At 39.4% G+C, this 17,244-nt stretch overlaps 1 protein-coding gene across 1 annotated transcript in view; it reads right to left on the reverse strand.

Moving 5' to 3' along the window:
- Nucleotides 1-17,244, reverse strand: part of LOC140163202 (uncharacterized) — a 155,810-nt gene that overhangs the window by 114,719 nt on the left and 23,847 nt on the right. Inside the window, exon 14 of the mRNA XM_072186601.1 lies at nt 16,858-17,160. Coding sequence (XP_072042702.1) covers nt 16,858-17,160 — 303 coding nt within the window. The remainder of the gene's footprint in view (nt 1-16,857; nt 17,161-17,244) is intronic.

The raw sequence follows: 17,244 nt of genomic DNA on the forward strand, positions 1-17,244 counted from the left end.
TTATATGTTAGAACAATAATTATCAAGCACGAATCACATTATTTTATTTAAAACAAACTCATATTGACCATAAAAACGAATAAAAACAGTCGGCTCTCAACACGCGGTATTCAAAATTCCCGCGCCGAAATTGTCTAAGGGTGCAATGACGTAATGGTTATTTGTTTTCAATTGCCGTCAGCCTTCATTGTGTTACTGGGACGTCATTGCACTCGGCGCCCGGGAATTTTGAATATCGCGTGTTGAGAAACGGATGTTTTTATTCGTTTTATGGTCAATATGAGTTTGTTTTAAATAAAACCATGTGATTCGTGCTTGATAATTATTTTTCTAACATATAAGGAATAATGTTATGATTGCCGGGGACTTCCTTTAAGCAACATAACTCAGGCTGCTCACAGGGCGGTAGTTCATCTCTTTATCCAAAGAAGGCTTCTTGATGAGCGGTGTCACAATAGCATTGTGATCGGCAGATGGAAGAATACCCGAACAGAGGGATTTGTTAACAATCGCAGTGATTGCAGGTAGATGTCGGTCAATGTGTTGCTTAAGTAGCCAAGTTGGATGTGAGTCTAGAAAACAAGACGCATTTGATGAAGCAGTTATCACTTTGCGAACTTCGTCACAAGTCATTTCAACAAATCCAGTGAGAGAGCCGCAGTTTGCTGGACTTAATGAACTTTGAAACATCAAGCTTGTCTGGATCATTATCCAGATTATCGCGAATGTCACTGATCTTGTTCGTGAAGAATCTAGTAAATCGTGTGGCAAGATCTTTAGGATCATCAAAAGTCGGCAAATGTTTGTTTTGGTTATTCAGAAGTGAATTCACAACTTGAAAGACGGTTTTGGTGTTGTGTCATGTGTTTAGAGTAGAGTATTGAAGTTGGTTCATTTTTATGGACAGGATTTTAAGATATGACCTTGTGGAAAATTATAAGTTGCCTTTTTTAGCTCAGTTTAGTAACTTGCTGTGCAGCTCATCCAGAATTGATAAAAATATATAAACACATTCTCTATTTTGATATATCGTTATTCAATGCCATTATTTGCTAAATTCATACATTTTTTGTGTTCAGAAACAATGGTATTTTTTTCATCTAATTTTCTCTAAACTTCTGTGTACTTTGCCATTGAAAAATTAACAAATTTCTGCCGTATTTTTGTTGTATCAAATTACATTGGTGAACAAATATAGGGTAAAATGTTGACGTCTTTCTATTTAGACATTTAACATTTTGCACTATATCTGGGTTTACTTCTGAGACATTTTGTCATTTTCATACCAAATATTTCTGCGCTTGTTACAATGTAATATCTATCTGCTGGTTGAAATTGTAAAGAATACATAATTATTAGCCATTTCTTGATCTTAAAGGTCATAAAGAGGTCATAGGTAATAACTGGATGTAATTGTAATTATCTTATGACTACATCTTGCCAGTCTCATAACCAGAGCACACATTTACTTAATATAATATAACTACTTATACCGTAGAATTCCACCTACAAGCATACCTTTAAACGAGTGTTGTTTTACAATAGATTGGTCTTACAATGGGCTATTTCAGTTTAAATCAATACACCCCAATGGAAACATAACCTTAAGTATCAAGCTTTATATATCATGGTTGCATACCGATTATTCAACCAAGTGGCAATTGTTTTGGACGAAATGGCAATTGGACGAAATGGTTATTAGACCAAATGGTTATTAGACCAAATGGTTCAGTTGATGCGTCTTGTCAAGAATACGCACAATTTGATTGGTTTTCACTATCCATTATGACATCGACATAGTGGATAGTCATATAAGACAATGAGCGTGCCGACACGCAATGGCGGCACGCTTGTCATGCTTGTAGATCCTCAATGATCGCGCGATTTATATGTTCGCGTAATACACATGCAAGAATTAAGAACGCGATTCGGCGGCTTAGATGTTCGTAACGGGTTCGTTCATTTAAAACAACGGGGGTGTACTCACAAATGTAACGTGATTTTTTTCTGGAAAAAAGCATCTTTACTTTAAAATGTTTTACTTAAACTGAATTAGATGAAGAATAAAATATAGGATTTTGTTTTTTGCCTATCCAATATCGTGTCATAATGGATGGGCTGGCCAATATTTATATCGTAGTGGATACCGGCTGCGCCGGCATCGGCTACTCAAAATATTGGTCAGCCTATCCATTATGACACGATATTGGATAGGCAAAAGACAAAATCAGACCAACTGGTTAGTAGATCATTAGACAGTACATTTATATTCAATTTACTGATGAATGTGAAGATTAGCCCTACCAGAGAGCCTTTTTAAACACGCTATACTCCGAGACACGCAATACTCCGAAACTGCTAAAACCTAGTGACCGCTCCACACTCTCCAGGGGAGCGGTGACTGGGTTCAGTAGTTCTCTGGATATAACGCGGTTTTGGGGGGTTTACCACGGTTAAAGGGCCCTATAGTAGATCTAGTCAAGGTAGGCGTATTCATGTCGGTGCCTTTTATATGACACCAATTTCCGAATAACTGGTCAGATATTATGCTGAAATAATTGAAAATGTCCATTTGCGCAAAGAAATCAACGTGAATGTACCCTATTGGTAGTACTATGATCTTAGATTGGAGCTGATATTTTGGCGGCAAGTGTAATTTCGGATGTAGTCGGGCCTATGTTGGTGACAAATGTTTCACCTGCCATTAAAGTAGAAGGGTCTGACATAATTGTGTAACGAGTAAGGCCAATCCCGCTAAATTGAAAGAGTTGAATTCTTGGATTGACTTGTCCAACGGCTACTCCGATGACATCACCTATTTGAACTGATATTTGGTCATTACTTGGTACGACATGAATAGACTTTTGGTTGGCCATCACATCTGATGCGGGGATATCATTTATACCAACAATTGTCCATTTAGTAGGGTCGCCTCCAGAATCTGGTCTGAATACCATTGCTCGAAATGTAGCTAACACGTCTGTCCAAAACTCCCAACTCGATACAACTCCCACACATTCTATCACATGACGAGGCATAATAAAAACTATTCCCTTTCTTAAAGTTCCACTGTGATCTTGAATGTTGGGTCCCACGTGTACAACGTTTACACACCAATCATCTGCATGAGAAACATATCAAATATATAAAATGTAAAGATTCAAGGCCAGAATCTGTATGAAAGAATTTATATTTATCTAAAAGGGTTGAATACATTAAATAACGAATTAAAGGTGCAAAGATGTGTAGTTAATGATTTAGAAAACTAGACATTTAGGAGATTTAAAAGGCATTTACATGACATTTAAGCGCCAAACATGTTCCTTACCAATGAAACCATTTTAATGTATTGTTATTTATTTATTTATTTATTATGCTTCATCACTGGCTCATAGACAATTACAAAGACAGATATATTATATATAAATATTGCACATGTTACTTATCAAGACAAAGTAAATAGAATAAAATGCCAGCGAAAATAATGGGACAAGCAGGTGCAAAATCACCTCTAGGACAATCCCACCTTTCGATTTTTGAAAATAATTTATGGGGAAAAACCCATTACAGCCCCATTCCAAATTAAATAAGCCTGCAATTCGAGCATCTGCAGTAAGAGCTCCAAGAGCATGTATTCAAAGAACAAAAATTTTGAGTAAAATGAGAATTCAAAAATTCAACCACCCCGGATTTGAAGGAAGAAAAGGAACCGGCTGTCCTTGTAGACAAGGGCAGCCGATTCCAACGCTGCACAATGCGATTAAAATAAAAAGTCATGTGCGCGTCGGTTTTGCAACGTTGAATTTTAAGTTTAAATGGATCGGAAGATAATCTAGTGGTGGTCTTTGAACACCTTCCAACATCTGGATGTTGTGTTTTGATGTACCGCTCCAAAGACAGCTACTCAAGATCACTCCTGAGTTCTAGTAACTTTTTACTGAGGCATTGAACCCTACTGTACGCATGATCATGCCCATCTTACGATTGCATTTTTTGACAACTTTATTAATATGGGTATCCCAGACAAATTCAATATTTTTTAAATATTTTTCTATCATCCAGACGGGCAGCAGAATTTGACACTACTATATTAGGCCATTCAAAATATGAAATCATCCACCACTGCTGCTGCATGCTGCTGCGTTGCCATAGTCCTCATAGAACCGTTGGCATTCTCTTGCGTGCTTTCTCTCTTGCCACGGCCATTCCACCATTAGTCCACATTCTGATGTTATCAATCCATCCTGTTTTCTTTCGACCTGGCCTGGCTTTTCCTTCTACTTCTCCTTCTATCGTTATCTGAACAATGCTATCTGGACGCCGCTTCCAATGACCATACAGGGATAACTTTCTTTTCTTCAGCTGACTGAGCAGACCTTGTTTCTCTGTGATTCCCACTTTCTGAAGGATCCATGCATTGGTTTTCCTATCTTTCCAGCTGACCTGAAGCATTCTGCGCCATACCCACAGCTCAAACGACTCTATCTTCTTGATATCGCTTTGTTTTAGGGTCCAACTTTCTGCACCATACAGGGCTATACTCCAGAAAAGGGATCTCACCAGTTGTTTCTTCAGCTTTAGGCTGATCGCTTTAGCCTTCCATAGTCCTAATAATTGGCTGGTGGCATCTCTGGCAATTGCTAGTCGAGCATTGATCTCCGGTGTAGAGTCTCCATCACACCCTACCATTGAGCCAAGGTATTTGAACCTTTCAACCTGCTTGATTGGCTTTCCACCCAGGGAGATTGTCTCTTTGCTACCATGGGTCATAACATGGGTTTTGGCTGCGTTAATATGGAGACCAAAGGTGTGACTGCACCTCTCCAACTCGACTGCTTGCTTCTCAAGTTCTGCCTTCGTGCATGCTATGAGTGTGGTATCATCTGCATAGCGAATATTCCATATTGCTCTTCCACCGACAATGCTGCCTGATCTCTCATCTACAACCTCATTCACCTGTCGCATGATCGATTCACCACAGGCGTTGAACAGCATGGGGGACATAATATATAATACCCACCACTAATTGCAACATAATCCATTTCACATGCGTCCATGTCCCCAAAACTCACATAAAAACATATCAAATAGTCCCCGAAACTCCAAGTAGTGGAACAGTACCTAATTTGTATAACTCCAAAATGGCCGCTTATGCAGAGGATGACATTTTAGAGTTGGTCAAATCTTGTTAAAAATCATACCAATGTATTTCTCTCGTCATAAGGGTTCAGAAAAAAGTATAGTTTGACCTATCTCTGATGTACAGCTCTTGGGTTTTTTGGCTCAAATGTCAAAATTTGGATTCCACAGGGGACAAAAATTGAAACATCCTCTAATTTTGATATAAATGGTCTCAGGTTCTCCGCTAGCAAAAATATTTATTAAAAAAAAAGAATAGTTTGCCATATCTCAGGTGGTTTGTTACCTTGGTATGACCAAAAAGATCACAATCCATTGAGCCCTGTTGACCTTGACCATGTTTGTGATGTTACCTACGTTACAAAACATCCAAAACAATGCAACGACTATTCTTATTTTATTTTATATTTGCGAAAGGAACAATTTAGGACCGATTGGATCAAAATTAAGTATTTTTAAAATTGTGGACACAAATTTTGACCTTTCATCTTTTTGCCTAAAACTCAAGAACTGTGTGTCGGAGACAGGTTAATCTATATATTTTTTTTCGGAATCCTCATGATGAGAGCAATATTGATATGGTTTTTAACTGGATATAATCAACTTTGAAATTCCACCCCTGAATAAGCGGCCATTTTGGATTTATGCAAATTAGGCAATGTTCCACTACTTGGATTTTCGGGGACTTTTGATGTGTTATTTGATAAGCTTTTCTGAAATGAATGGTGAATAAGTGTATTCTGTTGCAATTCGACCGATTCACAATACGATGCGCCTCCAGCGGTTGCTTGGGAGAGGCCAAAATACGCAGTGCATCATGGGAAAATGTCGACATCTAAAGCCCGCGTAATACGAATACAACACAGGAACATGGCATTGTGTTTAAATGTCATGATGTTACACGCGAATGCACACTATAAAACATGTTCGAACTATATTGATCACACGGAATCCTGCGTGGAGCTGTTTTCAACATTATTAATCCCCTCGGTACTTACGTGAAAATCCAATGGTGTCTAGAAAGTAGATGTCGACCAAGCATGTCAAAAATTGGACTGCCAAGAGCAACCGTTGGCGGCGCATTGTATTGTGAATCGCGAGAATTAGTGTTGGCTTAACCCTTAATTTTCTTAATTTGACTAACGTATGTTTAGTCAGATTTTACCCAAGCTCCGCATTTTAAATGCTAAGAAGTCACGTACAAACTTGAAGCTTACACACAGTGAATTGAAGGGTTACATTTATTTTATAACGAAACGGTGTACTATACAAAACCGATCTTTAACAGCGCATTTAAGGTTGACACAAAGAAACGTATAAAAAACGTATAAAAGACGTATGAAGTTGTTCTCTAAAACTGAGTTTTCTCAGTAATCAAAATCGCAGCGAGTGAAATGTTGGTGTATTGGATGTAGCTTAACATTATTTTTGTGTGTTTATACAATTTTTTAGAATAAATTTGAATATCCTTTGTTTAAATCCTTTTTACGCACCATATTCACAAGTTGTTGCTTTTTCAAATGTGCGCCCCGTATAAAACCACGCCGAGTGACTCTTTTCTTCTTTTTTGTATTGTACTTCAAATCGATCAAAGAAATAATGTTGCCATTTAACAGATCCAAATACAGTACCGATTAAAGCCCGTTTTGGGGAAACATTTTCGAGAATATTGCATGAGTCAAAATGTTTTGTTACATTATCGATATCTTGATCACAAGGGTGTCTTATGGAATCCGAAAGTGATTTCAAATAGAAATAACTCTGTTAAAATATATGTTGGTCGTCCCATCACTGAGGATGGAATTAATCGCTTTGGTACATGGATTCAGAAACAAGACTGGCATGAAATCCTTGAATGCGAGGGTTCTCAGAGCAAAGTTGATAGGTTTTATGCCATGTTTGATTCTGCTTCTGAAGAGTGTTTCCCAATTAAAAAGAAAAAGATTCACAATAATGATAAACCATGGATCACGCCATATGTTAAGAAGTTGATTAAGAAACGGCAAATGGCTTTTGAGGTTAACCCTGTTGAGTGGCGTAAATTACGTAACAAGGTTCAAAGAGAAATTACTAAAGCTAAGTTAACTTATCATGCTCAGAGAATTAGATCTCTTCAAAAAACCGAGCCCCGTAAGTGGCACCAGCAGATAAAAATTGTCACAAATAACAACAAATCTGAGCTCAGAGTGAGTGTCCCAGGAGTAGATGATGATGACTAGAAACACCGATAACTAGAAACACCGTGTAGTGTTCAGACGTGTTTTGCCGAATGTCGTGATATTTTTGGAAGAAAAATCAAGATTTTGCTGAAGAAGAGGACCGTTCATTTATATATTTAAGGTTAAGCTAAGTCCCCATATCCATTCATCATGGTCAGAACGAGCAGAACACAGTCTGTAACAAGTGAAACTGAAAAATCTAAAACCCGTCATGCCCGCAGTAGTAGTAAACAAAAATTCCAAGATGGCGGCCATGAACATGACGGGCCCGGGAACGGGAGTTGTACTGGTACTAGTGCTGGTAGTACTCCGATGGTCAGCGCCAAGCAGAGTAAATTGAACACCAGTGCCTCAAGCTTATTAACGGATAGTCATCGCCATGAAGGAACTGGTAGTGCTAGTAAAGTAAGTCCAATGACACCAGACAGCCATCGCCGTGAGAGAACCGGTAGAGCTAGCAGTAGCATGGCAAGTAGTAGTATTAGTAAGCTTAAAGCAAGTCCAATGGCAATGTCACCTAGTACTAGATCACGTATTCTACCTGGCATACCAACCCCCCGTAGTGTTAAACAAAGTGAAGAAGTAGTTGAAGAGACCCTCACGTGTCCTGCCCTATCTTGCCGAAAGCAAGTTAATGAGGAAGATAAGGCTGTTTGTTGTGATAAATGTGGCAGATGGGAACACCAGTCGTGTGCAGGCTTCAATCAGACAAAGTACAAATTACTAACCAAGAAAAGTAAATACCAGGCTAACCTCATGTGGTTTTGTGATGCATGCATCCCAGCGGTGACCTGCTTCGTTCAAGGTAGGGGCCTACGTGGTAGTCCAGGTAAACAAACAGATGAAATGATGGAAGTGAAGAAGAAGCTTGATGTAATGATTGAAGGGTTTAGGAAACTTGAGCAAGCTACTATCAACAGAGAAGAAAGATTAGAAGAAATGATTGAGGAGAAGGTTTCGCACTACTTAGAGGAGCAGAGAGAGAGGAACAACAGGCAATGCAATCTAATAGTACACAACATACCAGAGTCCAGTAGTACACAGAGTGAAGATAGGAAAGCATATGATGCGAAGCAAGTGACTGATATTCTGGATCAACTTGAAGTTAAGGACGCAGGAGTCACCCAGCCTGTTAGACTAGGGAAGAAATCGAACAACACCAACAAGAGACCACGACTACTGAAAGTTACTGTTAGTGACGAGTATGTGAAGAAGAAAGCCTTGTCAAATGCCAAGAAACTGAGACAAATTGATGACGAAGCCATGAGTATTGTATATATCACCCCGGATTTAACTTACCAGGAAAGAGTGCAAAATAGAAAGCTTCGTGCAGATCTGAACAACAGAAAAGAACAAGGTGAAAGTGAGTTAGTCATCAGAAATCGGAGGATCGTTAAAAGCGACCAGCCCTTTCGTGGAGGTGGAAGGAGACAAGCAGGAGGAGAGGAGGAAGTTTAAATCAAGATCAAGAGTCACATTAGTGAAATTGACTGGGAAGACATTCTTCATGGCACAAGTTGTAATAGTGCATGGAATATCTTCAAAGACGAGTACAAGAAAACCATCGAGGATCATGTTCCCCTAAGGAAGAAGAGAAGCAAAAAGCCCCCGTGGCTAAAGTCTGGTGTTAAACGATCAATCAAGAAGAAACACAACATGTACCAGAAATACAGAAAGACCCTGCAGTACAAAGACTACGCTGAGTACAGAAAGCAGAGCAACAAGACCAAAAAGAGAGTCAGAAGAGCACAGGTGGAGTATGAAAAGAAGATAATGAAGAATTTCAAAAAGAAACCCAAGGCTTTCTACAGCTACGTTAGAGCCAAGCAGAAGGTGAAAGCAGGAGTTTCACAACTTGAAGACGAGAAAGGTGAGCTGACAAAACAGATCAGGAAACAGCAAATGTCTTAAACAACTTCTTCAAGAGTGTGTTTACCAATGAACCTGATGGAGATGTGCCAACATTACCAGACAGGTGCCCCGGCATTGAAAAATTATGTGGGGCGGCGTTTACTGTAGATGATGTTGAGAAGAAGTTGCATGCATTGAAGGAAGACAAATCACCTGGAATAGACCAAGTACATCCTTATGTCTTGAAAGAATGCAAGAGTGAGATGGCACCCCTGTTCAAGGTCTTCACAAAATCGCTGGAGGAGGGTAACATCCCAGATGACTGGAAGCAAGCAAGAGTGTCCCCAATATTTAAGAAGGGGTCAAAGAGTCATGGAGTCACTACTGAGGGATGCTATACTCAAGCATGTAAACCAGAACAACCTTCTTTCAGAGGATCAACATGGGTTCACCAGTGGAAGATCATGCATGTCTAATTTGCTCACCACCTTAGAAGATGTGACAGACAGCTTAGATGAAGGATTTGGAGTTGATGTTATATACCTTGATTACTCAAAAGCCTTTGACACAGTCCCTCACAAAAGGCTTTTGTCAAAGCTGAGAGCCTATGGTATCTCCGGCAAAATCCTTGAATGGATTGCAGCTTTCCTACAAGACAGGAAACAACAAGTTGGAGTAATGAAAGGCTTGTCAGAGTGGGCTGATGTCCTAAGCGGCGTACCGCAGGGCTCAGTATTGGGACCAATCCTTTTCGTCCTGTATGTCAATGATCTGCCAGAAGTGGTATCGTCCAAAACAAAGATGTTTGCTGATGACACAAAGCTTTACAACAGGGTCCAGAAGAACAGCTCTAAAGGAGGTGATGATATCCAGGAAGACCTAAACCATCTCAAAGATTGGTCAGATACGTGGCTCCTCCGGTTTAATGCCTCCAAATGCAAGTGCATGCACATGGGAATCAACAACAATGAGAGAAGCTATGTTCTAGGGGAAGAAGAAATCATGACAGCTAAAGAGGAGAAAGATCTAGGTGTATACATTACAGACGACTGCACACCAAGTCTGCAATGCACAAAGGCAGCCAACAAAGCTATGACTAGCCTGAGGATTATTAAGAGAACTTTCAAGCACATTGACAAGGAGAGCTTCCCTATCTTGTATAAGGCATACATTCGCCCACACGTAGAATACTGTGTGCAGGCATGGAACCCCTACCTGGTAAAAGACATCAAAGCCATTGAGAAGATCCAAAGAAGAGCTACCAAACTGGTTCCAAGCCTGAGGGAGAAGCCCTACCAAGAAAGACTTGAAGAACTGAACCTGTATCTCTTGGAGATCAGGCGACTGAGAGGTGACTTGATCGAGGTCTTCAAAATTCTCAACGGCTTGGAAGATATACACCCAGATCAGCTTTTCACCATGTCTCATAACACAGGCACCAGGGGTCACAAATTCAAACTCTTCAAAAGGCAGCTGAAGAAAGGTTTGAATTTGAGGAAGTTCTTCTTCTCCCAGCGAGTGGTAGATGTGTGGAATAACCTCCCTGAAGATGTTGTTGGAGTTAATACTACAAATCAGTTTAAAGGAAAGATTGATCAGCACTGGAAAGAAAATGGATATGGGGTACTGAAAGGCCTAAACCTATAATTAATCCCATCAATCCTGTAAGTGTAAGTGTAAGTGTAAGTGACTCGACAGGTAAGGCTAACACTATTAACAACATGTTCGCTAGTGTGTCAGCCCACATTGAGCCTCTTGACCTGGCTAAGCTTCCTGCTTATTTACCTGCAAAAAATCCAGTCCCTCACCTCTACCCATGCGATGTTTACTCTGAACTGAAGAAAGTGAATCCATCTAAAGCTGGTGGCCCCGATGGTTTTAAACCTCAATTGGTGCGTGAATTTGCTTATGAACTCAGTATTCCACTTACAGATATTTTAAATTCTTCCTACAAGGAGGGAATTGTGCCCACCCAATGGAAAAAAGCAATAATTGTGCCAGTTCCAAAGACCAGCCCTCCTAATGTTGAAAAACTTAAGCCTGTGTCTCTCACTTCAATTTTCTCCAAAATTGCTGAGGGTTTTATCTGTAAATGGATTTTGGAAGACATTGAGAATTTTATTGACATCAAACTGTTTGGCAATGTTTCTGGAGTTTCTACCAGCCATTATTTAGTTAATCTCATGCATTTTCTCCACAACGTTGGCACAGTGGTTCTGACAGATTTCTCAAAAGCGTTCGATCTTATCAATCACACCTTGTTAATTGAGAAAATGATCGAAATTGGTGTGAGAAGAACCATTGTGCCATGGATTTGTGATTTTTTGCACAACAGGCAGCAGTGTGTGAAATTCAATGATTCTTTATCTGAGTATGTTACTGTCAAAGGGGGGGGGGTTCCTCAAGGCACAAAACTGGGTCCTATTGGATTCCAAATTGTTACTAATGATGCTGCCACAGATGCCAAATCACAATACTGGAAATACGTTGATGACATGACCTTTGGTGAGAACCGTCATCGTAATGTTAAAGGCTGTCTTCAAGATGATTTGAATGATTTTACTGAGTGGGCCAAAAACAATAGCCTTAAATTAAACCCATCCAAATGCCAGGCTTTACTTGTTAATTTTGGTAGATCAGAGCCACTACACACTGATTTGAGTATTGGTAATGAGCCTCTTCCTTATGTTGACAAAGCGAAAGTGCTGGGTCTCTGGTTACAAAATGACCTTAAATGGGACGCCCAGGTTAATGACAAGCTAACCAGAGCCAATAGGCGTCTTTTTATGCTTCGCACTTTAAAAAAAATTGGCTTCTCTCAAGATGAGCTCACCATTGTTCTTAAAAGTTACCTTAGACCAGTTCTCGAATATGCTGCTGTGGTTTGGCACTCAAGTATTACATCAAAACAATCTGCTGATATTGAAAGAATCCAAAAACGGGCATGTAGGACAATACTTGGTTGGAACTAAATATCTTATGATGATGCAATTACTTCGTGCAATCTTGATTTTTTAACTAACAGAAGAGAATTACTCTGTCATTCATTTGCTGAAGGGCTATCAACCAATGCTCGTACTAGTCATCTCATTCCCCCACTAGGTTTGAAGTCCATGGTAGAAATCTCCGCAATTCAAGTGCAATATCAAAAATTCCAGTCAGAACATCCAGGTTTGCTAATAGTCCAGTACCATATTTTATTAATTTATTGAATCAGTAGTTATCCTTATGCACTTGCCATTTTAAAACAGTTTTGATGTATTACATGTATATGCAGGTGTCATTATTTATATAATTTATATATGATCTCTTTATTTGTATGTGCGAGTGGGAGCCCGAGGGAGTACCAGGTGTTTTTTGGAGTTTGTTTGAGTCCAGTGATATATGTGTGGTGTGCCTGTGGTGTGAATTAGGGGTGTGGGGGTGTGTGTGTGAGTATATTGTGCAGGTGTGAGTGGATGTTTCTCGGTGGTGGTTGGGTGTTGTATGTGTTCAGAGATGAAGGGACCATGTGTGCTGGCATGCCACTGTTTGTGCATCTGCATGCGTGCGCTCATGTACCCTTCACCTGTGTACCCTTTTTCCACCCACACCGACTCCAGGAACTGACTCACACCTGCATGCTGATGTTTTAATATGTAGCAATATCCATTTATTTATGTGCAATATTTTTCATCTCTTATCTTGCATTATTTGAATTTAAATTTGTTGTTTATATATTTTGTATTTGTAATTTTGTAATATTTGGATGTCTTTTATTGATTGTAAAAATTGCTCAATTTGGCCTTAGGGTCACGATGCTTTTTCTAATAAAATGAAATGAAATGAAATGAAATTGATTGCGGAACGTTAATTTTGACATCTAACTACCTACATTATTTCTCAACTGTCTGTCGATTACACTACCATTTGATTTCTTTCCAAATTGAAGCTTTTGCAAAAAACGAGTTTGGGGGGGGGACAATGCGCTTGTTTATCATAACAGCCTGTATGCATTGCATAATTATTATCAGTTTCAGACCATCAATATTCACAAGCCCCTCCATGGCGCAATCGATTAGCGCGATTGACTCATACTCTTCTCGACTACGTAATAGTTTTGAGCTGGACAACTAGCTAGGGTTCGAGTCCCTGTGTGGCCCAATTCTATTATTTTCTATTTTTTCCTTACTTTTTTTTGTTTTTCGGTGGTTTCTTTCTTCTTCTTCTTAACCAGCTGGGGGGGGGGGGGTTACACCCCCAGCTCCCAGCTTGGTACTGTTATGCTATCCGATTCCGCTTCTTCTTTCTGCCAACAATTTCAAAATGCTCCTCCTCCGACATGTTATACCCTACAATCACGTCACTTGCACATATGTATTGGCTATATCCAGTTGCCATAGGGTGTAAACAGAATTTTGGTCAAAGGTCATTAAAGGGGCATTTCCGGTGTATAACCAAATACCTTCAAAATGCTTCTTCTGCCACATATTACATAGCACAATGATGTCACTTGCACATATGCATCGGCTATACCCAGGGCCCATAGCTTGTACACATAAAGTTGTTTATAGGTCAGTAAAGGGGCATTTCTGGTATATAACCAAATATCTTCAAAACGTTTCTTCTACCGCATACTACATAGCACAATGATGTCACTTGCACATATGCATTGGCTATACCAAGTCCGCATAGCTTGTAGACAAAATTGGGGTCAAAGGTCATTAAGGGGGTAAAACCTTTCAATTTCATTATCTGGACTTGGGGTATGGGGCTCAAACTCGGTGACAATAAATCTCATGACCAGGGGAACATCTTGCAGGGGTCATGTCAAAGGTCATGCAGAGGTCAAATTTTAGAAATGCATTTCCAGAACATCTGTAAGGGGTACGGGGCTCAAACTTTTAGACAACAAACTTAATGATCAGGGGGACATTTTGGAACACAGGTGGCAGGTCAAAGGTTATCTGGGGTCAAATCTTATAAATTCATTTTCTGGATATCTGTAAGGGGTATGGGACTCAAACTCGGTGACAACAAATCTCATGACCAGGGTAACCTTTTTCAGGGGTCAGGTCAAAGGTCATGCAGAGGTCAAATTTTCGAAATGCATTTTCTTGACATCTGTAAAGGGAACAGGGCTCAAACTCCGTGACAACAAACTAACTGACCAGTGGAACATTTTAAAATACTGTGCAAGGGTCATGTCAAAGGTTATCTGGGGTCAAATCTTAGAATTTCATTTTCTGGACATCTGTAAGCGGTACAGGGCTTAAAGTCGGTGACAACAAACCTCATGACCAGGGGAATATTTTTGGAACAGTTTGCAGGGGTCAGATACCTCCAATACACCAACATGCCCAAGCTAAGGTTTGTGGTCCATGACCACCAGTTGCCACTAGTTCTTCTTCTTTCTTTCGTTCTTTATTCTGTCAACATTTGGTATAATTTACTCTAGCTGCTTCATTATTTGACCGATTATGACCAAACTTGCACAAAAGCTCCACATTTACATATGACATGACCCATTCGGGGTCAAATGTCACGCATGAGTGATTTTGGCTAAAACGGTGATTTTTACCAAAAATATTACAGATTACATGGTACAGTTTTGAGATTTGGACATTGACCTTGGTTATAGCGGGGGCCTATGGGGTCCTCACAGATTTGGGGGTCAAAGGCCATTAAGGGGATATTTCCTGCACATAACCAAATACCTTCACAATTCTTCTTTTCCTACAAATTATATGGTACAGAGATGCGGCTGACACATATGCATTGACATTAGTTGGTGCCTATGGGGTCCTCACAGATTTTGAGTTCAAGGTGATACAGGGGACAAAAATGGTTGATTACTGAAAAGCACTTTAAAATTTGATGCATATTAAGTGCGCTGATCATCAGAATGGCAAACGGGCTTTACTATTCAATAATTACTGCATATTAAGTGATGAATCAGAATAATGCCAAAATGGCTCTAAGCATTATTCTCATATACGATTGTAATTAAATTTGGCTTAAACATGAAGAAGGGGTCTGTTTGGGGGTCAAAAGGGATGAGAGTTTGTCCAATTTAAAAGAGCATAATTATGTGCTCTTGATATGATTCAAAATATATAGGTCATTTCAAGTTTGATCAATTTGAATCAGTATATGTGATGTTGATAATGTGCAAAACATAATGGAGGTCATTTCAGGGTCATCGGCGGTCAATCAAAGGTCAAATATTTGCATTAGTTAGATTGTTATTAAACATAGTGCCTCAATTTTTCATGAAAAGGTAATTCTTTCCGAAGTAATTTCATCAGAGCTCATTTCAAGTTCACGGCTAGACTTCGTAGCCTTATGAGGCTGCAACATATCTACTGTCTTCTTTCTTGTTGGTTTTTTTTCTTTCTGACTGCAGTGATTGATTGTTTTGCCGGTTTTGTATTATTATATAATTCAGGAATAGGCCTACTGTCTAAATAGGCGCGGCCTATATAGGCCTATGAATATTTTTTACAAATTATATATTGGTTGTTGGTTTTGTTATTGTTGTTGTAGTTATTTTTGTATATATTGCATAATCAGGGTAGGCCTACTAGGCCTATTATAGCCTATAGCAGCATTGATTTATTTCACGACAGATATCACCTAAGGATAAACAAAATTGAAAATGTAGAAAATACCATAGGAAAATTGCAGAAAACCGTCTGCCCCCCGGCAACCCCTATCATGGTTGCCCCTCCCTATCCCTGCAACATAGGATGACTCACGTGCCACGGTTTCATAGGTTCGTGGTCATTGTGCATGTAGATTGATACACCAAGTACGCTTAGTTCCTTTTTTTTCTGCATGGCTATTTCTATTATTAACTTACGCCCCTCTGGAATCAAGCCTTAAAAAATCCATTGCATAACGTTAACACAACATTGAGTCAAGCTCAAGATATTATTAGCTCTCTATAGAAAGGTCAGGACATCATTTTAATAACAACTGTTCTTTCAATAAGAATTGGACATGTGCTAATAAGCAATTGTCACATCCTGATTTCTATTATCCTTGGTAATTATGTATCTTAAGTCCAGCATTGTTGTAACCGATCGACCCGACATTGCCCTTATGAACTCTCACCCTCCTGACCGTAGTCAAAGTGTTAGCATAAGTAATAGTTGAACATCATAATCTAGGTAAGCGGCAGACGTGCTATCTTTGAAATGTGAAAGCCTATTATTTGTGGAAAGTGTTCTGAATAGAGATAAGTAATAGTGTAACATCATATTTTAATCTAGGTGAGCGGCAGACGTAAAGCCTACTTGTGGAAATTCATCATCCCGTGGTATAGGTCTTGTATTTTGGCAGTTAAGACATTATCCTATTATTATTTTGAGCTCGTATACCATACTTACTGTCCTCGTTCAGGTTTTGGTATTCGGCTGTCTGCAGGTTTTACCGGTAGTGTGTATGATTGAATGGGGATTTTTTTAATTATTATTTTTTAGTTTTTTATTGGTGGTGGGGTATGTATCACCTTACCTGTGGTCGGAATCATGCTTTTTCGTCATCGCTCATACCTCCGCATTCGTTATTCTATCACAAATAACACTCAAGTAAACACATCTCACGTTAACATATCATTTTAAGCTAAACTTTTCAATACAATATGACTTTGAATATAATAGCTTACATGTTGTAAAATTAACCTGTGGTATTCCAAAATCATAGGGCTCAGGCTCTCCTTGTCCTTCTGTTTTTATGACTACAAGAGTTTCAATGTCATACATCGTTTCTGGTCTCAATCCTGTAATCGTGTAATTTGTACCAGCAGGAACGTAAGCAGTTTGCGAATGTCCATCATCTTGTGAAGTGAGTGTGACAGCATAGTGTGTGATGTTTCTTGGCGGGTTGCTTTCTAGTGCCGGTGGAGGTTCCTCCCAACTTAGTGTGACGAACACTGCTCCTACATTGGCAACAGATGGCGATGGTATCTCTGAAATTAATTGTTTTCCAAAGAGTTTTAGAGTTATCTGTATGAAGGTGTCATATATCCATATACCACAGAAACACACAAGCG

The sequence above is a fragment of the Amphiura filiformis genome, chromosome 10 (assembly GCF_039555335.1).
Source record: "Amphiura filiformis chromosome 10, Afil_fr2py, whole genome shotgun sequence".
In the NCBI taxonomy this organism is placed as follows: Eukaryota; Metazoa; Echinodermata; class Ophiuroidea; order Amphilepidida; family Amphiuridae; genus Amphiura; species Amphiura filiformis.